Source organism: Rhinolophus sinicus, chromosome 15 (genome assembly GCF_057876585.1).
Source record: "Rhinolophus sinicus isolate RSI-liver-muscle chromosome 15, RSI-T2T, whole genome shotgun sequence".
NCBI lineage: Eukaryota > Metazoa > Chordata > Mammalia > Chiroptera > Rhinolophidae > Rhinolophus > Rhinolophus sinicus.
This window is the reverse complement of record NC_142515.1, coordinates 74877651-74902537: the sequence shown is the minus strand read 5'-3', so window position 1 is coordinate 74902537 and position 24887 is coordinate 74877651. Positions and strand designations below refer to the sequence as shown.

Here is a 24887-nt window from a genome sequence, read left to right as displayed (position 1 = left end):
TCAATGGCTGCAATTCCTGTTCTAGAATCAACTAGAATCATAACTTACATTTTTGGGGTGTCCAGGGATGGGGGCACTCACTGTGTGCCAGGTTGGAATGTCCACAGCATGACCTCATTTGCTCCTCACAGTAGGCCTATAAGGCAGGCAGAAGCCCATTTCACAGAGGAAACTGAGGCTGGGCTAGAGGACCGTCCCAGGGTTGAAATGACCAAGGTGGCAGAGCTGATTCGTCATTGCTCTCTACTGCCCCCTTGTGCCTCGTTAGTACACATACACCTACCCTGGTGAGGACAACAGGGAAGAAACCCGCTGGCCTGGGAAGCACCTCTCTTTGCTTCCCAGGGAAGCACCCTGGGTGTCCTGTCTCACCACCAGCTCCCCCTGCTGAAGGCAAACTGTGCAGTTGTGCAGCCAGAGTTGTCTTCGGTTTTCATCAGGATGTGATTCAGCCTCCCAATCTTGGAAGGTCCATATAGATCCTACAATGGCTGCTGCTAATCCAGAGACTGTTGCTCGCTGCTGTCCAAACGTCGAGGTGGGGAAAGTATCTAATGGCTCAGCGGCACAGACTGGGAAACCAAGGAACGTGAGTAAAACAGGGTGGTGTCTGAGGGACTCTGGGAGCAAACATCACTCTGCGCTCTCCAGTTCTAGGTGTCTGGGTGGTGCCTTACCTTCTCTGAGCCTCAGTCTTCCTCATCAGTAAAATGGGAACAGAGCCAGTACCTACTTTTCATTCATTTCACTAATACATTAGGTGTCTGGGTTCTGGGAAACGTCTGGGGCTGAATGGGACAGATGGTTACATACAGTTTGGAGGGGGTTCTGGGCAGCTTTCTGCCAAAGTGGCCAGGCTCTAGCACCCTGTTGTTCAATCAAACACTAGTCTAGGTGTTGCTGGGAACATATGGGGTAGATGTAGTTCACATAACAAGCCGTGAACATTAAATAAAAAAGATAATCTTCGCCAATCTGGTGAACCTCATGCAACAGAAAGGCCTCAAGTTTTTTCTGAGGAAGAAAGACTTCTGTCCCCAGACTGCGGCATCAACCCCAGCCTGAGTTTCCAGCCTGCTCTACGGATCTTAGACTTGACTGTTCCTATAATTGGGTAAGCCAATTCCTTGGGATAAATCATATCTATGTAATATACCTAAAATATACAGTCATATATACAAAATTATAGATTAAAACATATCTATATTATATACAAAATGTACACAATTGTATGTATAATTGTATACACATAATATAAATAAATATAATGCTATATATTAATTAATAATATTATATACAATGAAATACAATGCCTTCTTTCTATTTGTTTACTTGATTATTACCTTTCTTTCCTCATGTCAGGGTTCTTCAAAGACACAGAATTATTTGGTTTTCATTATATATATATATATTTGTATTATTATAATATACGTATTATATATGTATATATTTGTATTATTATAATGAAAACCAAGTAATTCTGTGTCTTTGAAGAACCATGACTGATATGAGGAAAGGAAAGTAATAATCAAGTAAACAAATAGATGAAGAAGGCAGATGGTGATACTTGCAAACAAAGAAAATAAGCAAGATAAAAGAGAAAGAGGGTGAGGATGCAATTACGGGGTAGTCAGGGAAGGCCTCTTTGAGGAGGTGACTTTTGAGTGGAGACTTGAAAGTAAGAGGTTAGCATCATGGGAAGACTGGGGGAAGGGCATTAGAGATGGAAGTCACAGCAGGCACAAAGGCCCTGAGGCCAAATAAGCTTGGTGAGTTCTAGGAACAGGTCAGAAAGCGGACCAAGGTGCTAGGAGCAAAGACAGAAATGGGGGAGGGGGTGTGGATGGAGAATGTGGGTGGGGAAGGTGGCAGGGTCAGGGGAGGTGCTATTGTGGGGGTGGGAGGAGGTCACGAAGCTGAGGCACCTGGCACAGCCCCCAGAATACAATGGATGTTCAATAAATGTTTTATATTATGCTGGAGAACTGGAGAAGCTGACTCAGCAGGACTCTAGGCTCCTTGGAGGAAAGCCCACAGCTTCCTGAAAAGGCCAAGCAAATACCCACCCTGTCAGTCTGCAGGGCTGCAGCTTTCAAGGCCAGGCGAGACCTTGTTATTTCCCCAAGTCCCAGGAAAACTTCCAATTATGCAGAGCTGAACCCCCTCATGGACCTGAGGTGGATCCAGGTGGCTCTCTGTAGAGCTTGCTCTCAGCAATGTGCAACCCATGGAAAAAGTGGGGCTCCCCTTAATATGCAAAGCGTACAGTGTGGCTTTATCTTTTTGTAGTGGGTTGAATTGTGTTTGCCCCAAAAGATAGTTCAGATCCTAACCCCAGTGCCTGGGAATGGGACCTATTTGAAAACAGGGTCTTTGCAGATATAATTAGTTAAGATGAGACACTGAATCCAATGAGTAGTGTGCTTATAAGAAGATGGCAACTTGGACAGAGATGCTTAGAACAAAAGGCCATGTGAAGATGGAGGCAGAAATTGCAGTAATGCATCTATAAGCCGAGGGACACCAAAGATTGCCAAGCCAGAAGAGGTGGGTAGGATTTTCCCCTAGAGCCTCTGGAGAGGGTATGGCCCTGGTGACACCTTGATTTTGGACTTCTAGCCTCCAGAACTGTGAAAGAATACATTTCTGTTGTTTCAAGCCACCCAGTTTGTGGTACTTTGCTATGGCAGCTCTTGGAAACTCATACATCCTTTCAGCGTGAAATCCAAAACTCTTGCCTGGGCATCCTTCAGGATGTGGCATCTGTGAACCCTCCAACCTCATACCTGTGATCTAGCTGGGTTCTCGTACTGCAGTCCCTACCATGCCAAGGTCTTCCTTGCACATTTCATCTCCTCTGCCTAGAACACTGCTTCCTGCTTTTAGATATTTTGTTAAGTTTGGGACTATAGCAGAATAAAAAATTACAAACAAAGAGACAAAACCCACAGCCACTCAGTTGTGAAAGGAAGAGCTGCCTGATGTATCAGTTAGACATCTAATCCTGCACCTATCTTTTCATAGTTATGAGACCCTGGCCAACCCCTTCTGTGTCATTGTTCTCAGTTTCCCCACTCAATCTTCCTTCAGTCCCTCAATCTGCTCCTGGTGGCCTCAGGGCCTTTGCATATACTGCTCTCTATGCATGGAATATTCAACCCCTACCACAAGCCTCCTTCCCCTGTTCATCCTTCTTCATCCTTCACAGCCCAGGGTCAGTACCTCCCCCAACCCAGTCAGACCCCACCCTGGCATTCTTCAAGTGCCAAGAACCCACCTGCAATTTCACATTGGGTTCTGAGGTTCAAGAAAACGGCCTGTCTCTGCCCCAGACTGTGAGCGCCCCATGAGGGTGGCTGTCTTGTTCTCCATGTGTCCCCAGCATTTTGCCCAGGGCCTGGCATACAGTTGGTGCCGATCATTAGAATGAATGAATGGAGAAAATGAGGCAGTGAGATAAATAATCTCCAGGTTGCCCTCAGCCCAGGCTCCACAGGAATCTGCAGGAGGGCAGGAAGTGAAGGAAGATACTGCAAGATAATGGCAGCAGGAGGGGCTTGTGGGCACAGGGTGAGGCTTCCGACACCCCCAGCGAAGCTCGAAGACGCCACAGGGAAGGGCTCACTGAGCTGGAAGGAATAGAATTCTGGGTTGTCTGGCACCAGACAGAGATGCTTATGTTGAGATGCAGCTGGACACAGCATCAAGAAGCTGTACTCATTTCTTCCAGAACGAGGAAGACAGAAGCCTTGGCAAAGGCACGGCTCACGACCCGGGACTGCACAGTGAGGCCACTATCCTGCAAACACTGACCTACTGAATAGAGAGAGGGATTCTCTGCAGCTGGAGGAAACTCACTTGAAATTCACATTTGCAGCTGCAGTCAGCCCCATTTTTGTCTCCAGAAGGCTTGGGAGAGGAGCTATCTTTTAAAAAATGGGGGAAGGGAGTGTGGAAAAAGGAACTGGGGTGAACAAAATACAAGTTCGTAGGAACAATACTGAGGGTGACAATTACTTCGGGCAGCCTTCCTCAGTTAGACAGCCCATCTTAGCAGTTCTGTTCCACATGTCTCACTGAATTCTCACGACAACTTTGTGAGCGAGGCATAATCATCCCTATTTTATAGATAGGAAAACAGAGGCACAAAGATGCTTGAAGAATTGCCCAAGGTGGCCAAGCAAGCCTGTTGGGGTTTGAATGAGAAGGTTCTCCAAGTCCAGACCCAGGTATGCTTTGGTCTCAGCAGGGGCCAGAGTTGGTGGGACTGGAGGGTAAATGGTGCTAAGCGTGGCTGGAGACCCCTCCAAAACCTGAGCATTTGATGCTGGAAGCAGCCCACCGAGATCACCCCACATGATTCCACCTGTTATATGGGAAGAAACAGACCCCCATGTCAGGAGCAAGTGACTGTTCTCAAAGCCAGTTCTTGTCCATTTCAGAGCATTCCTAACTACACCAGGGGTTCCTTGCTTAAAAAAATCGATCCTTCATTTGCCCAAACTGCCAAGTCTGGGTGTCATGAGACCCCTTTCTACATATCCAGGCATTAGCACTCATCTTACAGAGCTGAAGAGAAAGACTTATACGAGGGAATATGGAAAGGAAAGAACATTCCAAAGGTGAAAGAACAGGAGGTCGGCCCCAATACGGTCACCATCTTTCCCCAAATACTTGTATTCCTGGAGACAAACGCCTACAGACCACAGTACGGGGCAGACAGGAGATTCTCAGCTCTTCTGAGAACCGGCAACTCCCACAAGTGCTCTCACAAGTACATGTGCAAAATGTTGAGATTGAAAATTACTAGATTTGGGAGAGGGCTAAGTTCAAATTCAAATAAAAGGTGACACCTTCCACGTCACAGCTTCTACTAGGACACAATCACAGGGAAGTCAAGAACTCCCCCACCAGCCCAATGCGCTTTTGAACAGTATATATCAGACCATTTGAGTCCAGTATGTCCTATACTGGACTCAAACCTGTGTCCCTTTCATGTCTGTTGTGCACCAGCCTAGTTCTGAACCTTGGCAGCCTCGCCAGCTGGAGATGCTCTGTGAAGTCTCTTTTCCAGTGTGAACACACTCAGTCTCTTTGACTATTCCTTCCCAGGTGGTTATGTAACTAACTCTTGGTTATCGTCTCCTGGGGGTAAAGTCCTTGCATGAAAGGGGAAGAGAGACGAGTGGTTGTATCCAGCCAACGAATGAAGGCAGCCTGTGCTGAAGGATGTTTTCTCTTATCCAATGCCTCATGAGAGAGAGAGAGAGAGACAGAGAGACAGAGAGACAGAGAGAGAGAGACAGAGAGAGAGAGACAGAGAGAGAGAGACAGAGACAGAGAGAGAGAGACAGAGACAGAGAGAGAGACAGAGAGACAGAGGTCTGGTGGCTCATGGATATCAGCAGTGGAGGCACACGGTTTCCCTCCTATGTAAGTTTTTATTCCTACTGGTGACTGTTACCCATTCACCCAATATCTATTGAGTGCTGAGTATGTGTTAGGTTCTGTCCTTGTACTGGCATACAGCAATGATCAAACCAAAGGCCTCTGCTCTCGTGGGGTTCTATTTGGGGGAAAATAGACTCTAAACAAGATAAATATGTAAAATATTTAGCGTAGTAGATAGTGTGAGACTCCTACAGCTGCTGTAACAAATCACCACAAACTCAGTGGCTTGGAACAACACAAATGTATTCTCTTATGATTCTAGAGGCCAGAAGTAAGTCTGAAATCAGTTTCACTGGGCTAAAGGCGAGGTGTGACCAGGGCTCGTGCCTTCTGGAAGCTCCAGGGGAGAGTCTGTTTCCTGCTTTTTCAAGTTGGGGTGCCTGGATCCCTTGGCTCATGGCCCCCTCTTCCTATGACTCCAGTCTGTTACTTCCATCATCGTGGCTCCTACTTCTGCAGTCAAATCTCCCTCTACCGCCCTCTTATGAGGACCCCTGTGATGACACGAGGACCCCCTGGAAAATGCAAGATCATCTCCCCATTTTAAAATCTTTAACTTAATCAGGTTTGCAAATTGCCTTTTGCTATGTCAAGGAACGTTCTCAGGTTCCAGGGGTGAGGAAGAACATCTCTGGGGGCTGTAATTCAGGAACTTGGAGGGGGTAATAAAGGGGTCCAGACGTCCTCTCTGAGCAGGTGGCCTGTGGGCAGAGACCTGAAGGAGGTGAGGGAGGCCTAGGTGTCTGAGGAAGAGCATTCTAAGCAGAGGGAACAGTCAGTGTGAAGTCTGAAAGTCAGAGGCAGCTGGGCACAGTAAAGGACCTGGAAGGAAGCTATGGGGCTAGAGGGGCATGAAGGGGATGGAGAGTGATGGGAGTGAGCGCAAAGAAGCAGGCGGAGGCTGAATGCTGGGTTCTCCCGGGATGGGCATTTGCCCCAGGAGTTTAAGCAGGGGTGTGATACGGTCCCTTTGGCTGCTTCAGGCAAAAATACGCTATTACCTGGATTCATGGAAGCCCAGGTAAGACTATTGTAATAGTCCATGAGATGGGTTTACAAGAATGTTTAGAATTCTTAAAATAGCGTGGAAGCAGGAGCTTTTTTGGCACTTTGGTGGGGGAGGAGGTGGGGCGGGACTCAATCTTAAATAATGCAGCAGATATCCATTATGGGTCTGGCCTGGTCAGCTGGCGATGCCTCCTGCACCCCACCTCGGAGAAGCACCAGGCACTCTCCCTCCACAGCTGACATGGAGACCTGGGAGCTGTACCTGGGAAGACCTTCATCCTGCCATTCTTCCTTCACATCCACGTTTTCCATCCGGAGTGTGGCTTCTGTGGTCCCCATGGGAGCCGGGAAGAGGCACTAGCTTGAAGCAGGGATGATTTCTGAAGGAGAGCCATGGGTGGAGGTTTTACTGAACAATCATCGTAATAACAACCCCCCACCCATGTGCAGCACCTCACATCCATCTGCAAAGGGCTCTTGTATCCATCATCTTACTGAATCATTGCCCAGCTCTATGAGGCTTCCCCATTTCACAGGTGAGAAAACAGAAGCATAGCGAACTGAAAACACCCACGTGGATCTGGAGTTTGAACACAAGTGAGAGGCTGAGACTTCAGCTACAAGCCCCCCCTCCCTTTGACGCTCGGAAATCCACCCTTATCTTGGACTTCAACTGGGAAGCCATAAACAAATTAAAGTCACTTATACTAAAGTGTTGATGACTGATATACTTAAGCTTCTTTGCTGGGATTGACACTTTCATATAGGACCTGGTAAACACCAACCCATCCCTATCTGCTCGAAGCCGCCTGCCCTGCTCCTGTGCCCCCCACAAAGAAGCAAGTCCTGATAACCTGCTGACCCAAGGGCCAACAATAGCAGTGTGCAGAGACTGAGGTTGGAAGTCAGGATCATAAGTATTATCAACCACCAAATGCCAGTTTTATTTCTATTGTTCTAGGAGCTGACTGGGGGCAGGGGCTGGGTCAATGCAGCACTCGGATGGTGGCTTAAGTGCTGGGCTGTCTGGGAGCAGAGTCAGCTGCTGAGTGAGACTGAATTTGGGTATATTCTGGAGTATGCAGACTCTCAGGCTATTCACCTCTTTGAACCTCAGTTTCCCTATCTGTAAATGAAAGAGTTGGCTAGAAATCATCTCTATGATATCTTTTGGGTGTAACATTCCAGGATCTTATGACTCAACTGACACCACAGGTTCTGTGCTTTTAAACCACTGGTTCTCCATTGAGGGTGATTCTACTCTCCCTGACCTCAGGGACACTTGACAATGTTTGGAGGCAACTGTGGTTGTTACAACTGGGGGAGGAGTGCTCCTGGCATTGAAAGGATGGTGGCCAGGGATGCAGCTCAACAGCCCCTTGTCCAGGACGTGATCTGGCCCCAAACGTCCAGAGACCTGAGATTGAGAACGCTGTTTTAATCGGCAGGTTTGTGAAAGGACTTCAGGCATGGGTTTGCCTGTCATTATAGAGGGACTCCTGTGTCATCACATCACCTCCTCTCATCCTCCAAACAGCTCGTGTTGTTATCCTCACTTGCCAGCATCTAAGGTCCCCCACCTCCAGCCCCTCCCCTTCCCTGATGCCCCGCTGCCCCGCTGTAGAGCTGGTACATGGCTAACAGTTCGAGTGTGGCATCCGAAGACCCGCACTGGGTCTCAGCCCCTGGAGAGGGTGGGTCTGCATTTGGGATGTGGCTCAGAGAGGAGGAGCCTGAGGCAGATGAGGGCCAGGCCCTGAGGGAGGGGTTGGCTACAGTTAGACGCCCCCCCCCTGCACACACTTTGGTGAGAGTTTCTCACTCGATTTTTGTCATTGTCCTCAATGTCGTCATTCATTCATGGAGGAGGGACAGTGAGACGCAGTACGCCAAAAAAAAAAAAAAAAAAAAAAAAAAAAAAAAAAATCTTTCTGACGTTATAGGCAACCACCACAATCCAGAACCTTACTGCAAGTGAAAGTTCACGTCAATGGAAATTCATTGCCTACCTAAAGGGAGTGGTCTTTGCATCAGTTTTTCTTATCCTGAGCTGTGTGTGATTTCAGCCCCCAGGAAGAACCCCTCCCCCCCCACACACAGCAGAGACCCTGGAGCCATACATGTCGTGGGCCCCACAGTCCTCTAAATGTGGGTGTGGGTGGGCCCATGAGGGGCCCGGTCCACTCTGGCTCTCCCATCCTGACTTCACATTTAAGGATGGGAGGTGACGCAAAGGGAGTGACAGCTGAGACGTGTTCCTTTGCGCTGTGGTGCTGAATTATTAGCACATCACATTCAAGTTCAGATGGAGAAGGAGGAATCTGTCTTCAACCATCGCCCTCCTCCCCATCCCACAGGCAACCCTCTATGTACACATTTCTCAAAGCCTCTTCTCAGATCCGCTCAAAGTGTTATAAATAGGAAAGGCACCGAGATGGGACATGGGCATTTCGGTCTCTTAGGAAGCGTCCCAGAGAGCGGCTGAGGGTTTTATCTGCCTAATTTACAAACACGTCCTGAAAATGGTGCGATCTTCTGCCCAGGTGAGCGGTGGGCATGGAAGGCGGCTTGGGGGTGTGTGCCGGCGGATGGAAAAATGGATGGGTTCCCACCCAAACAGTCACAGGACCGTGGTTCTCTGCTCCCACCCTCCCCATCGGCCAGAAGGGGGTTTGCAGCAGCAGATGCCTGGGCCGACCTTCCAGGGCAGGGCCGGGGAAAAGGAAGGTGGACTCACCTCGGCGGTGAATGCCGGTTACCTCCGCGGCTTCTTCTGGTTATGCTCAGACAAAGGCGAGCCCAGCGCGGGTGCCGCCCGGCATCCCTGGTCTTCCGAGCGCGGTCCCCAGGCCTTCAGAGTATCCAAGGAAGATGCGCGCAGGGGCGGACTTTGCATCCAAGCAAGGTCACCCAGAGCAATGTGGCCGGCGCAGAGGGGCGCTTTTGTCCAAGGGTGGGGAGCGGCTTGCAGCTAACAGTCGGCTCCCCCTCGCTCGGCGGCGGCTGCGTCTCCTGTCATCGTCGCAGCTCGTGCCTCTAAGGTATTTTTCTTCTTTCCAGCTCGCAGCTGGTAGAGGCTCGGCTTTCTTAAGATGGTTAATTACAGTGCTTTTGTGTGCGGGGTGGGTGGGTGGGGGCAGGGCTGGCCAGAAAGCACAGCCCCCTGCCAGAATCCGGGGATCTCCATTGGCTGGGAGGGGAGCATTTCCAAGAGCCTCACCAGCTGCAGAAGCGGAAATGAGTTACTGGTGGCGCATTACAGATTTAAAAACAAAACAAGGAATAAATAAATAAATAAATAAATAAATAAATAAATAAATAAATATAAATAAATGGTGGCGATGGCCTCATTCCTCCAATTAAGAGGGACGGAGGGGAGCGATATCCTCAGGACCCCATTTCATGGGTCCCTCAGGCGGCCACTGACTATTGATTGAGCCGTGTGCCAAGGAGCGGGATGCGGAGACGGAATCTTCTCAGGCACACTTGCTGCAGACCACCGCGGAAAAGGCGCCCCCTGCAGTTGTGTGCTGCTGTGGCCCTGCTCCGGAGGATTTCAGGACAGTAGAATGGTATAGTTAACACTGAGGCCTCTGAAATCAGACCAGAAGTGGGTTTGAACCCTGGCTCTGCCAGTCACTAGCTGGGGGACCAGGCAGGGTAAGTGATCTTAACTTTCTGGGTCTCAGTTTCCTCATCTTTGAAATGGAAACATGGTACTGGTGTTTCTGCATTTAATGAGATAATGCACCGAGAGCGCTTAGCACGGTGCCGGAGCTTGAGAAAGGCTCTGTACATGTTTCTTGCTTACTGTTTTTATTTTTAGACCTGCAGCAGGTTGAATGGTGCCCCCCCCAAAAAAAAAAGATATGGCCATGTCCTAACCCCAGGAACTTGTGAATGTGACCTCATTTGGAAAAAGTCATTGCAGATGGAATTAAGGATCTCCAGATGAGATCATCCTAGATTTAGGATAAGCCCTAAATCCGATGGCAGGTGTCTTTATAAAAGAGAAGGGGAGAAGACCTATGAGAGGGGAACACCATGTGACAACAGAGGTTGAGGGGTGATGCAGGTACAAGCCAAAGAACGCCAAGAGCTGCTGACCACCACCAGAAGCTGGGAGAGAGGCCTGGAGTGGATTCCCCCTCCCAGCCTCCAGAAGAAGCCAGACCTTTTGACACATTTGATTTCAGACTTCTAGGCTCCAGAATTGTGAGAGAATAAATTTCTATGGTTTTGAGCCACCTAGTTTGTGGTACTTTGTTACGCCAACCACAAGAAACCAATACATGAGCCCAAGTAGGAACTGACGCCTATTCTTATCTCCTGGCCCTCTCAGTCACTGCGGTGGCTTTTGTTCTGGGAGCACATGAAGTTCATGTGCAGTTGCCTCTGCCAGGAATGCTCCTCCCCCAGATGTTCACATTGCTCGGGTGTCAACTCTGACATAATCTCAGAAAGGCTTTCCCTCATCACCCTGCAACCCATAGCCCATATCTGATGTTTTTAGTATATATTTTTTAAATGGTAGTAAAATATGCATAACATAAAATTTACCATTTTAGCCATTTGCAAGTGCACAGTTCAGTGCCATTAAGGACATTCACGATGTTGTGCAACCATCACCACTATCTAGTTCCAGAACTTCCTCATCTCCCTAAATGAAATCCCACCCCCATTAAGCACTCCCTCAATCCCCCTCCCTCAACCCCTGGCCACCATGAACCCACGTCCTGTCTGTGGGGATGTGCCTGTTCTGGACATTTCACATACATGGAATCACACACTGTGTGGTCTGTGTCTGGCTTCTCTCACTGAGTATGTTTTACAAGGATCATCCCAATGTAGTGTGTCAGCGCCTCACTCCTTCTTATGCTGAGTAGTATATTCCATTGTATGTGTGGGCCACATTTTGTTTATCCAAGTGGATGGACATTTGGGCTGTTTCTACTATTTTTGGGTATTGTGAATAATGCTGCTATCAACATGGGTGTACACGGACTTACTGAGAAACCTGATGGTTTTTTTCCCCACAGCATTTACCACTATTTGAAATGATTTACTTGTTTCTTGGTTTATTCTCTTGACCCCCTTATCTGAATATAAATTTCAAGAGAAATGAGACTTTGTTGGTCTTGTTCACTGCAATGTCTTCCACAGAGGGTGGGTGCACCTGGCACAAAGGAAACGCAGGTAGAATGTGTGAATGCTGGTTCCCATCGTGGATACCAGACAACATTCTACTCACGTGGCTGCTTCCTTCATGAGTAGAATGGATGGAGAAGGGAGAGAAAAGTCACCGTGGACAGAGGGCCGTTTGAAAATCAGCATCCCCTTATCTACAAGAGTGCACTGGGGAGCTGTCCGTGGTGCTGCAGCCATCGCTGGGGAGCCAAGCGCGTGACCCAAGCTTGGCGCTTTTCTGGTGTGTGGTTTGTTTTATGTGTGTGTTTGTGTGTTTTTTGTTTTTTTTTTGGGGGGAGGAGTTTGGTGTATTTTTAATTGGGGTTAAAATATGCATAACATAAAATTTACCATTCTGATAATTTCAAGTGTGAGGTTCAGCGGCATTAATTACATTCACAAGGTGCAACCATCACCTGTATCATCTCCAGAACTTTTTCATCTGCCCAAACTGAAACTGTCTCCGATAAACAATAACTCCCCATCCCATTTCTCCAGTCCCTCATAATGTAAGCTCATTGTTGACTCTCTAATCCCCAGACCAGTGGTTCTCACCGGAAAGCAATTCTGACGCCCTCATCCCAGCGGACAGTTGGTGATATCTGGAGACATTGTATGTTATCACGACTCAGGCATGCGAATGACATTGACATCGAGTGCCCAGAGATCAGAGATGCTGCTCAACACCATACAATGCACAGGACAGTCCTCCACAATAGAGAATTATCTGGCCCCAAGTATCAATGGGGCCAGGGCTGAGAAACTTGCCCTAGAAGAATGCCTGAAACAGTCAGTTCTCAGTAGTTTAAGACATGGAAATTGTTAAACCTCCTCAAGTCTCATTTTCCTGATTTGCAAAGGGGATTAATAAAAGTACATTCAACCCTCATTTCTTGTTTCCATATTTGTGAATTTGGCTGAAATTTATTTGTAACATTTGTAACCCCCAAATCAATACTTGCAGTGCCTGAAGGGTCGTTTGCAGGCGGTGCAGAACTGTGAAAAATTTGAGTGCATGTTCCCACCTGCGGTAGGGCAAGGTGATGCTCTGTCTTCTTATTCCAGCACAGGCTGTAAACACCTTTCTTTTTCGGGGTCTATTTAGTGCCATGCTTTTGCATTTTTGTGCTCGTTGTTGGTTATTTGGCTGTTTATCATGGCTCCCACGCATGGCACTGAAGTGCTATCTAGTGTTTCTAAGCACAAGAAGGCTGGGACACGCCTTATGAAGAAGATACGCACATTAGATAAGCTTAATTCCAGCATGAGTTGTAGTGCTGTGAGTTCAATGTTGAGGAATTGACCATGCATATTAAATAAGGTGTCTTTCAGCAAAACACACACATAAAATAAGGGTATGTATTGATCAGTGGATGACAATGTTGCTCACAGGAACCTAACCCTGTATTTCCCCATGAGCAGGGGCTCAGTGTTCACTGTTCCGTGTTTGCAGCAACTTTATAGAACAGAACTGCTGCTAATAATGAGAATTGACTGTATCTACTTCCGAGGGCTACTATGAGGACTAGGTAAGATTGTTCATGTAAAGCATTTAGCACAATGCTTATAGTCAATAACAGGAAAAAACATATTATGTAATCTGGAAAAAAAATCCCATTAAAACAGACCTGCATTTGTATAATGCATGCAGCCTTCATTATTTAGAGCTGCAGAGAATTGGAGGGTGGCTGTGTGTAATTACCATGCTGGACTGTAGCCAGTGCATGGTGGGAGAACTGTGTTCTCCAGACCCAGTCGATCGTTCCTCGAGGCCACACATGGTCATAAAGACACAAATGGAAACATGCCATTCACTAAATCACCCATATGGCTTTCCCTGGCACCCTGGGCTCGCATGGTTTCTGTCCAAGAATTAACTAGCCCTCTGTTTAAATTAAGGGGCAAAATAACACCACCCCACCAGTCAGTAAATGTATTTTTTTGGACCTTTTTTAAATTAATTTTTTAAAGTTTGAAATAATTTTAGAATCACATGAGGTTGTAAGAAATAACAGACATCCCATGTACCCTTTCCCCCGTGTTACCCAATTGTGACATCTCACAAAATTATAGTACAATACTACTATAGCTTTTGATACAGTAAAGATTCAAAACATTTCTATCACTCCAGGTTCCCTCATGTTGCCGTTTTTTAGCCACTTCCACTTCTCATTCTCCCGTCCCCATGTCCTTAACCCCAGGAAGCCACAAACATGTTCTCCATTTTTATAGTTTTGACCTTTCAAGAATTTTATGTAAGAGTATGTCGTCTTTGGCATTGGCTTTTCCCACTCAGCATAATTCTCTAGAACTTCATCCAAGTGGTTGTATGTATCAAGAGTTTATTGCTTTTTATTGCTGAGTACTATTCCACTGATACAAAATGTGTAGAACAGGCAGATCCATTGAAATAGAAAGCAAACTAGTGGTTGCCAGGGGTTGGGGTGGGGGTGGCTGGGGAGTGATTGGTAATGGGGACAGGGTTTCTCCCTGGGATGGTGAAAGTGTTCTGGAGTTAGTGGTGATGGCTGCACAACTCTGTGAAGGTACTAAAAACCACTGAATCGCATACCTTAAATGGGTGAATTGTATGGTATGTGAATTCTATCTCGATAAAGCTGTTATTAACCAAAAAAAGTACCATACTTGTAATTAATAGTTTGGTTATTATCTGCTTCCCTGATTCTAAGTTCCCAAGGACTGGTACAATGTCAGTTTTGCTTACTGCTGCATCCCCCCAGATGGCCTGGCTCTGTAATAGATGGGTCAAGCTATCTTTCTCAAGATGAATTACACTTAGAGTAGGGTTTCTCCACCTCAGTACTAGTGACATTTGACACTGGATCATTCTCCGTTGTAGGGGGCCGCTCTGGACACTGTGGGGTGTTAAACAGCATCCCTGGCACCCACCCCCTCCATGCCAGGAGCACCATGCCAGGAGCACCCCAAGTCATGACAACCATAGATGGCCCCAGACACTGCCCAGTGTCCCCTGGGGGCAAATCACTCCAGTTGACAACCACTAATTTAGAGCTACCGAATTTGAGGTGCTGAATGGGCTCTTAGAAGGCCCCCCAAAAATGCTGGCATCCAGGATGTTGCTGAAGGGACAACCAGGGCTTGGCTGTATCAAAAGGGCCACATCCACTCAGCCAGAAGCGGTCGGTGGGGCTCTTAAACCCACTCAAGTGGGACGTAAAGTAAAACACACTTCTAGGTTCGCATCCAGGGCTGGGCTTGGGGTACGGGGTCGGGAGTCGGGGACGTGATGCTCCGGCAAAGCTGAGTGGTTAAAGAGAAAGCGGGGCTCGGAGAAGGGGCGGGACTTGCAGCAAAGGGCGGGACTTGGGCACAGATCACCCCCCCACACATTTGGGTAGTTAAACGGCAGACGGGGCTACGGGTAAGAGGCGGGGCTTGTGGCGGGGGCGAGGCTCGAGGCAGAATCAACGCCTTAGTCGCGAAGCAGGAAGCGAGGAGGGAGCCGCGCGGGGGGCGGCGCCTGGGGCGCGAGCGGCACGAGGCCCAGGTGACGTCACGCGCCGGGGACCCCGCCCCTTCGCGCCGGGGGTCGACTCGCGCGCTGTGGAGACGCTAAGATGGCGGCGGGGAGCTATTACGGCTTTGCGCAGGGCGCCGGCCCGCAGTACAGGTAACGGCCCCGCGCTGCCCGCCCCGGGGAAGTCGCGCCGCGAGTACCCGCGGGTCCGCGTCTTGGTCAGAATTGGGTGGGACACGTGCTATGGGTCCCGTTTTGGTTAAGATGGCCGCGGAGCCTGGGCGTCCGCAGCCCCGCGTTGTGTCTGTCAAGGGGAGGGGTTCCTGACGTGGGAGGGGGCCCTGGGCCTGTTGCGGGGATGGACACTGAGCCGTGCTGCGTAGGGGACCCGTACCTGAGGGGGCCGCCGAGATCTGACGGGGGAGGGGACTGTCTTGAGGAGGGAGCCGCCACCGGAGGAGGGCGAGGAAGGCGGACCGAGGAGGGTATCTGGCCGGGCGGGGCGAGAAGGAGCAGAGGATGGAGGGCGGGAACGCCACGACCTCTGGAAAGAAGGCGGAGGAGACCCGGGAGGTTACCTGGCCTGGCAGATACCTTGGGGTGGTAGGGCGGGGAGTGCGGGTGTTGACCTGGCCCCCGATTGGGAGTTATGACCTACCTGGGAGGGTACCTGGCCAGGCAGGGGGATGTGGGGTTTGGAGGTGCTGACCCCTGAAGGTGGGGGTGTAGGGTGTGAGAAAACCCAGACCTGGGAGGGTACCAGAGGGAGATGCAGAGACATGGGGAGGAGGGTTGAGGCTTGTTTGGGGGGCTGAGCAGAGACTTGGGGAGGGGGTAGCCGACTTGACATGGGGGAAGTCCTGAGACCCAATAGGAAGGTGAGCACCTGGGGCTTCCAGGGGAGGCAGAACAGTTAGGAAGGGTACAGCCGGGACAGTTAGGAGGGTAGAGAGACCTGGGATCTTGAACCTCAGTGGAGTAGGCGTTTGGATATGTAAGATCTAGAAAAGGACCAGAATCCAGGCGTTTGGGCGTGAGGGAGACAAAGGAGCCTAGAGAAGAGATTGGTGTGTGTGTGGGGGGGGGGGGGGGAGTGGTGGCAGGGATAGGAAGCAGCCAGGGGAAGGATGGTTCTATGGGTAGATACATGGGGTATTTTTGTACCTCAAATGTACAAACACTCCCACCAGGCCCCTGCCCCTTCTTCCCCCCACTCCCTCTCACACCAGTTCTTCTTGGAGCATCTCTGCTGTCTCCTTCAGCTTTCAAGATCAAATCCCAGGTAGGGGTGCAGGGCTGGCATCCCTGAGGGGAAGTGCCCCCTCCCCCATCATTTTCATTTATCACCCTTGTGTCAGTTTCTACCTGGTAGCCTGGCAGAACCTCTTGGGCCTGTTTTCTCACAGAGTCTGAGGAGCCAACCACAGGTGCCAGCCGCCCCTTTTGCAACTTGAGAGACAAGTCTCTGCTGCACTAGGGGCCTTTGCTGCACATGTTGTTCATACGTTGCAAATAGATGAGGCCAGTGGAAAGTGAGTGCCATCCCCTCAACCTGGTTGTTGTGATCCTGCCATGTTCTTTCCTATGGGACATGGGAAACCAGACCAAGGCTTGGAAGGAAACAAAGGTTGTAGCCATTGGGAGCGTTCTTAATGTTTTCTGCACTCGGTGTGGTCTCTAAGGTGTAATGTTTGGCTGGTAATGGATTTTCTATCAGGGAAGGAATGCATAGCCTGCTGTTTTCTGGAACAGACTGTTAGGTTTTTATTTTATCCCACCTTGTTTCCATCATCCTTGGTAGTATTGATGGCCAATGTTTAAAGAAACAGGACTCTGCTAGTCTTGTAGTCTGTTTGAGACCGTGAATTTCTAGAAACGCTCCACTCTTCTCTGCTTGCTAGCTTTTCTCTGTTCTTTCTCTTTCTCCAATGCATTCTTCAGTCAGAACTGGAAAATCACTTTAATGTTATGCTTTGTATTAAGATTACCTTCCAGAGGAGAAATTGAGTGTTTACACTGTTAAAATAGATAGACAGGCATACTTTGGAGATATTGTGGGTTTGGTTTCACACTGCCACAATAAAGCAAAGAGCACAATAAAGCGAGTCACATGAAATTTTTGGTTTCCCAGTGCATAAAAAAGTTATTTACACTCTGCTGTAACCTATCAAGTATACAGCAGCATTGTGTCTAAAAAATGTACATGCCTTAATTAAAAAATACTTTGTTGCTAAAAAACGCTAAAATGGCACTGAGACTTGCTTGATGCAGGGTGGTGACAAGCCTTCAGTTTGTAAAATGTGACATGTGAAGCACAATAAAAGGTATGCCTATAGCTGCCGGTAGCTGTTTCTGTCATTTGTTTGACTTACTGTGCGTCCATGTTTTAGCACAGCTGTTGTCTGTATTCTGATGATGTAGGTGATACAACATACACACATGTAACCAAGGGTGTGAAACCACCATGAACCCAATGTCAGAACTGTCTGGCTTAAGACTTGTCCCTGAGCGCATGCGTTATTCTTTGAGAAAAGAGAAGTTTTAACTAAAACTAAAATGAATCACACCAAAATAAATTTCAGTCTCACAAAATATTTAAACAAGATAATCTGCATTATCAGAATGATTTTAAGTTAACCAGATATTCTCTTCTGGGGGAAATGGTTTTTGCTTGGAACCTTCACCTGCTTTTAAAGTACACATTTCTCATATAATGTGCCATGGAAAAGCTGATTAGATAACAGGTTTTGTGAGTACCAACTTCATGGTGGCATTTGGACAACAGTATTTACAAAGACTGTTTCATGAATTGCCAAAGCAAAGACAAGAGTTTGTTTCTTAGAGGAATTTTGAGTAGGTTTTCTTGGCTTTTAAAACTGACCACCGTGGCACTGGGTAGGAATATTTCTTTTTTTTTACTGGAATTTTTTTTTTTTTTTTTATAAGGTGGATGCAGCTCACAGTGGCCTATGCTGGGATCGAACCAGCAGCCTTGGTGTTATTAGCACTACACTCTAACTAACTGAACTAACTGGCCACCCTTGATAGTAATATTCCTTATACTATAATCCATAAATCAAAAATCTCTCCCAGAGGCAATGGATACCTTGGGAAAGGTGCTAGAGCCCAAACTGACCATGGGAAGTGCCGGCAGACAGAAGATTGCCTGTTAACACCCCTGGTTAGGAGCTCCCTGCTCTGTCATGTATGGCTGCACCCAGGCCAGCCTCCACTGCCTGCCCACCCACATGTCTCCAGACCCTTCCAGAGCGAACCTTACCTGCCAAGGCCCATCTGTCCCCTAAGCTTAGGTGCAAGGAGCACAGGCTGCGCGGGAGAATCTGGTGGTCCTGCCTTGCCGGCCAGGGTGCACACCTCTAAATGGACTCCTACCACCTCACCTAAAAGCAGCGTTGCTTTAGACACCCAGGAAGGTCGGGCCTGTGGGAACCTCTAGCTGAGTTTGAAGCAGTCCTGATAAGTGAGCACCTACGCAACACCCATTTATTCCCCGGTGGAACTGACAGGAAGTCGACCTTGGAATAGCAAGTCACACGAGTCTTCCTGTTAGAATGTAGTTGCTGTTGTCTTTTTTAAAGGTCCATCTCAGTAAGACTAACATACATGTTAGGGATTGATTGAAGGAATTTCTTGGGATATAATTTTGAGTGTCAGCTCTGGACTGCCAATAAAATGTTGGCTTAAGTGTATTTTAAGGAAAAATTTTCAGATGACAGAACCATAATGTCTTAGATCCTATTACAAACACATTTGGTACATTTCAAATTTTTGAAGTGTGGATTTTGAATTTTCATTTTTTCTGTTTTAGAACCAAAAATCAACTCATCAACAATGGAGCATAAGTAAATTCTAATAGAGGTTTTTTCCCCCCTAAACATATTCTGTTTCTGAATTTTTAATAGTTTTGTTACATTTTGTCTTTTGTCTGGATCTAATTTGTGTATATTGAGAATTATCAGAACAATACATCAAATTTAAAAGCATTTTCAAATGACTTTTTAAAAACTTTTTTCACATGAGTGTAATTGGTGTCGTTTTGTGTGGTTATAGAGGTAAGGGGACAAAGACCATTGATCTGGATGAATAACTGGTAGTCCTGGAAAAATAAGGAAAATGTGCAGGCATCATTTGTAAACCTGTATTCATTCTCCTTTTATCTTATATTAGTAATTGAAAGTTTGTGTAACTTCAGATCAGGGATTGCAGACAGCCCTGTATGGGCCAGACATGTACATAAATGAATCGAGTCTAAGAGGGTAGAGAGTGTATGGGGTGGGGGGAACAAAGACAGAGCTTGCACCCCTCCATACACACACATACACACACACACCACCTGTTGTCAACCAAACCCAGCGTGGGGAGTCTTCTTCCCATGTCCCCAGAGAACCTGCAGTCCCTTTCTATGTGAAATCATGCAAGTTTTAAATACCAGCACCAAATTCAGGCTATGTGGGACAAATGATACCTACCTCCACTTTATGACATCTGCTTTATATTTTTAAAAGTTTAAACATGATACTGTAGAAGATATTGTAGCTACAGTTCATAATAAAAAGGTACAGTACATTCTGAACTAGTTGGAGGAGCCCTCCATTTCGACTGGTTTTAGTCAACTAAGACGATTCGGGGTGGGGGTTTATTGTGTCAGTACCAATTTTTGTTTTCATCACAGCTCTAAGTTGTTCAGATAGCTTATTCATCAAAGCCAAGTAATGCTGTTTAATTCCGAACAAAATTAGGAGGCTTTGACAAATCACAGAGAGTTTTTGCTTGTTTCTTTTTTTATTCTTTCTTTCTTTCTTTTTTTTTTTTGCATGTCGTTTTCTCTGTCTGTCCTGCCTTAAATCTGAGGTGTGCTGTTTACTCATATTCTTTAGAATCTTGGTAGTTTCTAATCTTGGTAGTTGGGTGGTTTGGACACCACCCAACGTCTAATTCTTTGGTAATTGTTCCCTTTTTCTGTCCCTTGTACCAAGGTATCTGCCACAAACTGAAACTGAAATTCTCTGTCTGTTCTTTTCTCTTATACTTGTGTTATATGATAATTTTAAGGTTGCCAGTTTCTTTTAGCTGGAAAGTTCATTTGTAAATATTTTGGGCAATGAGATATCTTTTTTGGTAGATATTTTACTTTGGCAGATTTTTTCCCCCTAAAGGTAAGTTACATGTGTGGTACATCACTGTCCATTGGCCTTTGTGTTATTTATTTATTTAAGATATTATTGGGGAAGAGGAACAGGACTTTATTGGGAAACAGTGTGTACTTCCAGGACTTTTTCCAAGTCAAGTTGTTTTCCTTTCAGTCTTAGTTGTGGAGGGCGCAGCTTAGCTCCAGGTCCAGTTGCCGCTGCTAGTTGCAGGGGGCACAGCCTACCATCCCTTGTAGGAGTCAAACCGACAACCTTGTGGTTGAGAGGACACGTTCCAAACAACTGAGCCCTCTGGGAGGTGCTGTGTTCAATCTTAGTTGCAGGGGACGGAGCCCACCATTCTTTGCGGGAGTTGAAGAATCGAACCGGCAACCTTGTGGTTGAGAGTCCACTGGACCATGTGGGAATCGAACCAGCAGCCTTCGGCATTAGGAACACGGAGCTCCACCGCCTGAGCCACCGAGCCGGCCCCCCATTTGCCTTTTTAAATTAACAATCCAAGTCACTTACTTGTCACTGTTGACTAAAAATCGAGAATTGCTTCACTTTGATTCTGTAGCATTTTTGTATTTTGGAAAGTCAGTTCCATTGACTGAGGATAACTCCTTGATGAGGTTTGCTCTCTGGGAGCAGAATAAGCTATAACATCTAAGACCCTTGAAATGAATGTTATAAAAGGCGGTGGCTTTTTAAAACATACTGAATGTCATTGGTTGAATCCATGGTTGGTGGTTCGATGTCTGTTGTATTTGCTCATGAGAACCTCAGATTGGCTGTCTAGCCCTGCTTCCCCTTGTTGACACCAGAGAGGCACATGCTAGACCCGTGTAGACGTGGCTGTGGTGGTTTTTCTGCCCTTTAAAGCAGCAGGAGAGGGCTGGAACCATAGATTACCCCTCACTGTTCCCGAAACATTGGCCTCTCACCAGTTTTTCACAGCATTAAAAAGCCACGGCTGTGTTGTTCGTGGTTGGAAATTCTTTCACTGCTTCTAGGAGTGCTTGTACATAATACTTTCTCTTTAGCTTAACCAGCACAATGTCATCAAGACAGACTTCTTAAGCAACTGACAGGTGGGGCAAACCATGTAGCTGTCCTCTGTGTGGGTACCATATTCCTGATCAGAAGGATGGAAGAGAATTCCAGGAGTTCCCCTGCCAAGCAGAATCTGGCTCACCCTTGAGGCTCGGGAAACCCCTGTCACCAGTCTGGAATCCCTGCCTCAGGAATGCCAAGCAGCCGAGTGACTATCTCTGGGAGCCAAGCAGCCCTGATTTGGGGCCAGGGACTCCTGCCTACATTTTAAAGAAGGTTGCATATGGGGGCGGGGGCACAAATCCTGTCATCTTTTCAAGAGCCCAAGGATTTATGTCATCGAACACCTTTCCAGTACATCGGGATGTTTTCCGGACATCTGTATTTGAAATTGGTATTTCATGGTGGAGAAAGCACATGGGCTTTCGTGGTTAAGAAAATAAAATTCTGCTTTAAAAAAAATCAGAATTGTTACGGGTTTGAATGTATAATATGTAAATATTTTGACTATAAAACCCTTGTGAACCAAAGTGTCAAATGAAATGATCACTGGGTGTGTATGTATGTGTGTAACATAAAGTAATTAAATGTGATCTTATTGCCAATAAAATGGATTTGAAAACATCCTCCCTGATGGATGTCTTTAGTGACCCTATTAGCAGTGCGTATTGCACTTTACAGTGCACCATCCAAGCTCTGGATGCTACCCCACCCTGTGAGTCTCAGAGGCTCCTGGAAAACCCAGGTCAGGATGCTGGAGCAGAGCTTTTCTCTCAGCGCGGCAGGATAGGGGATCTGTGATGTTGAGATTTGTAACTGATCAGCGCTCCGATTTGATCTCAGTCTCGCTTAGTTTACACCACCGGAGGGAGTGTTAGGAAGAAGACTGACAAGTAGGTGAAGAGCTCACTGCTTAAGGGGAGGCTTTACCAAGAGTAAACCTGTGACTCGATTTCTCTTCCTCGACCACCACTCCCAGCTGCTCGGTCTTGGTCACAGGTTGAAAATAGGCAGCCTGAAGACCATGTTTGATTCTTACATCAGCTTTCTTTGGCCTATGCGGAGGGTGTTTTGCTCGCTTTATTTGAATGAGTTACCAGCATTTCAAAATTGGGAGACTTTACAAAAATCCTAATTTCTAGCATCGCTAGAAAGTCAGAAGATGTGGGTCGCATTGTGAGCTCCTGCCGTGTGCGAGGCACAGCAGCACGTCAGTTCTTGTTTGTCACGCCATCCCAAGAGGTAGGTGTTCCCATTTTACAGGTGAGTAAACTGAGGCAAGGAAAGAATAAGTGACTCACCCAAGGCCTCACAGTGAGCAGAGCCAGGATTGGAAGCCAGATGGGCCGTGGCTCCCTACCCAGGTACTAAGCTTGAAACCCCTGAGAACTCGAACCCAGTTCTCATGCAGAACCCTGACATCCTCCACTTCTGTTCTCCACCTTCTTGCTCTTAGGGAATGTGTCATGTGGGCCCTGGGATTTTAACCTGTGGGAGCGCCTAAGTGATGACATGGAGAAGTCAGTGCCATTGGAAGAAGAATTTATTACGTTTCCCGAGAGAAGGGCCTAGGCCTCACCACGCCAGGCCAGGCCACACAAAATTTGCCATTTAACCTCAGTGATTACTTCTTGATGTCCCCATTCCTGCAGGGGGCCTGTGAAGCCCAAGGTTACAAGCAAAACTGTTTGTGGGAAACAGAGAGGGCAGGAAGTCACAACTTTCATCTGATTCTTGAAAGGACTCAGAATAGGCAAGGAGAAGTTGAGAGAAGGTGATATGACTTGTGTGAGGCACTCTTCCTTCAGACCTGGGGCAGGGAGCCTGGGCCGGAGCAAGTCTTTCTGCTGCCCACTCAGCTGCTTTTGCCCCCAGAAGCTAGATCCCCAGCCCCAGGCACTCCAAACCCGTCCTGGTCCGGCAGCACTGCTGACAAGCTCTGTGGGCATCTGCCCTAGGCACTGGCGGGTGTTGAAAAGCATCCCTGACCCCACCCACTCCATGCCAGAAACATCCCCCGTAGTGACAACCACAGATGTCCCCAGACTCCTCCCAGTGTCCCCTGGGGGGCAGAACCACCTCCGGTGAGAATCCCTGGTCTAGATTACCTAGGTTTTGACAACCATGGGGGCTGTGCCTGTGGAAAGTCTTTTCCATGAGTCATTTTTGTGGCTAGCTCCACTCCTAAAATCCGGATGTGGTAGATTGGTTCCCAAAATGTCTCTGTCCTTTATTCATTATGTCCACCCCTTACTGCTGAGACGTTGTAGGTCTTCCCAGCTAAAACTGGCGTTGATTTCTCTGGCCCTTGAATCTGGGCTCCCTTCTGCCTCACCTCAGCAGATAGACTGCAGTGGAAGTGACGCTACCATAGATCAAAGGTTTGTGTCCCACAAAATTCCTATGTTGAAGTATAATCCCAATGCGATGGTATTAGGAGGTGGAACCTTGGGGGTGATTAGGTTATGAGGGGGGCGCCCCCATGAAAGGGAGTAGTCCCCTTTTAAGAGAGCTCCCTTGTCCTTTGCCACATGAGGACACAATGAGAGAAGACAAAGTATGTGGCCATACTTTGCCGAGCCCTGTTTCAGAACAATTTCTCCCTTTATCCATTCCACCTGGGCTCCTCCATGCTGAGGAAGAGACCCACAGGACATACACTCCCCAGATCTGAGGAATACTCCATGCTCCACTTCCTCAGCTTGCTGAGCTAAATAATAGTGAGGTGACACTTTATCTTCCCAGCCACACACAGTTGTATGTCGGTGGCTTTGTGGCGTCATGAGCAATTAGAGTAAGTGAGATCGAGTGTTCCCCTTTGGGTCATGACCAGCACTTTGATCATTGTCATCAAACATTCACTACACCTGACTGCTCTGCAAAGCCCTGTTTCAGGTGTTTGTAAAGCCCCAGATTGCCAGGAGCAAGCTTTAGCCAAACTTCACAGGTAACAGGATGTGTCAGGCATTCTTATCCCATTTCTACCGCTTTGGTTGAGGCCCCTGCACGTCTTGTGTCTTCCAGCAGTCCTTTCCCCTGATTCTCCCCTCTGTAGCCATCACCAACTGTATTGGTCAGTTTGGGCCACCATAAAACAATACCAGAGACTGGACAGCTTAAACAATTTTATTTCTCCTAGTTCTGGACGCTGGCAGTGAAGGTTCTGGAGGGGTTGGTTTTCTTGAGGCCTCTCTCCTTGGCCGGCAGGTGGGTGCCTTCTCCCTGCATCCTCACATGGTCTCTCTGTGTGCAATCCTTGGTGTCTCTAATAAGGGCACCCCTCTCACAGGATTAGGGCCCTCGCGTATCACCTCATTTCACTGTAATTACCTCCTTAGAGGCCCTGTCTTCAAATGCAGTAACGTTGGGGACTCGGGCTTCCGCATGATTTGGGAGGAGGAAGATACGATTAAGCCCGTAGCACCTTAGCGTCCTGAAACAGGTTAGATCTTGGCAAGAGACGCCCTGGCGACTCCCTGTTGCTTGCTAGATAAAACCCGGGTTCTGCCCAGCATCCGAGAGCCCCAAGCCCACTG

The 24887-nt window shown here is 47.6% G+C and overlaps 2 protein-coding genes and 1 long non-coding RNA gene across 7 annotated transcripts in view; 2 read left to right on the top strand and 1 right to left on the bottom strand.

Moving 5' to 3' along the window:
* The window catches only part of ATCAY (ATCAY kinesin light chain interacting caytaxin), a 28869-nt gene extending 19259 nt beyond the window's left edge, over positions 1 to 9610 (bottom strand). Inside the window, exons 1-2 of the mRNA XM_019744219.3 lie at positions 9197 to 9610; positions 6722 to 6839 (exon numbers count right to left, since the gene is read on the bottom strand). Of these exons, the coding sequence (XP_019599778.2) occupies positions 6722 to 6798 (77 nt within the window). The 5' untranslated portion in view covers positions 6799 to 6839; positions 9197 to 9610. The remainder of the gene's footprint in view (positions 1 to 6721; positions 6840 to 9196) is intronic.
* On the top strand, positions 8728 to 12576 carry LOC109453980 (uncharacterized). 2 transcript variants are annotated; one of them, XR_016018989.1, is made up of 3 exons: positions 8728 to 9002; positions 11623 to 11887; positions 12187 to 12576. It is a non-coding gene; the product is annotated as an uncharacterized LOC109453980 (long non-coding RNA). The 2 variants fall into 2 exon arrangements; XR_002138411.3 differs by lacking the exon at positions 8728 to 9002 and adding an exon at positions 9391 to 9500 and having other exon boundaries at positions 12187 to 12571.
* A 2483-nt stretch (positions 12577 to 15059) lies between these two features.
* Positions 15060 to 24887, top strand: part of ZFR2 (zinc finger RNA binding protein 2) — a 44355-nt gene continuing 34527 nt past the window's right edge. For 3 of the 4 annotated variants that reach the window (XM_019744210.3, XM_019744209.3, XM_019744212.3), the window contains exon 1: positions 15061 to 15298. In XM_019744210.3, coding sequence (XP_019599769.2) covers positions 15246 to 15298 — 53 coding nt within the window. In that variant the 5' untranslated portion in view covers positions 15061 to 15245. Of the gene's footprint in view, positions 15299 to 24887 lie in introns of all 4 variants that reach the window. The other variant, XM_074337591.2, reaches the window with a different exon arrangement.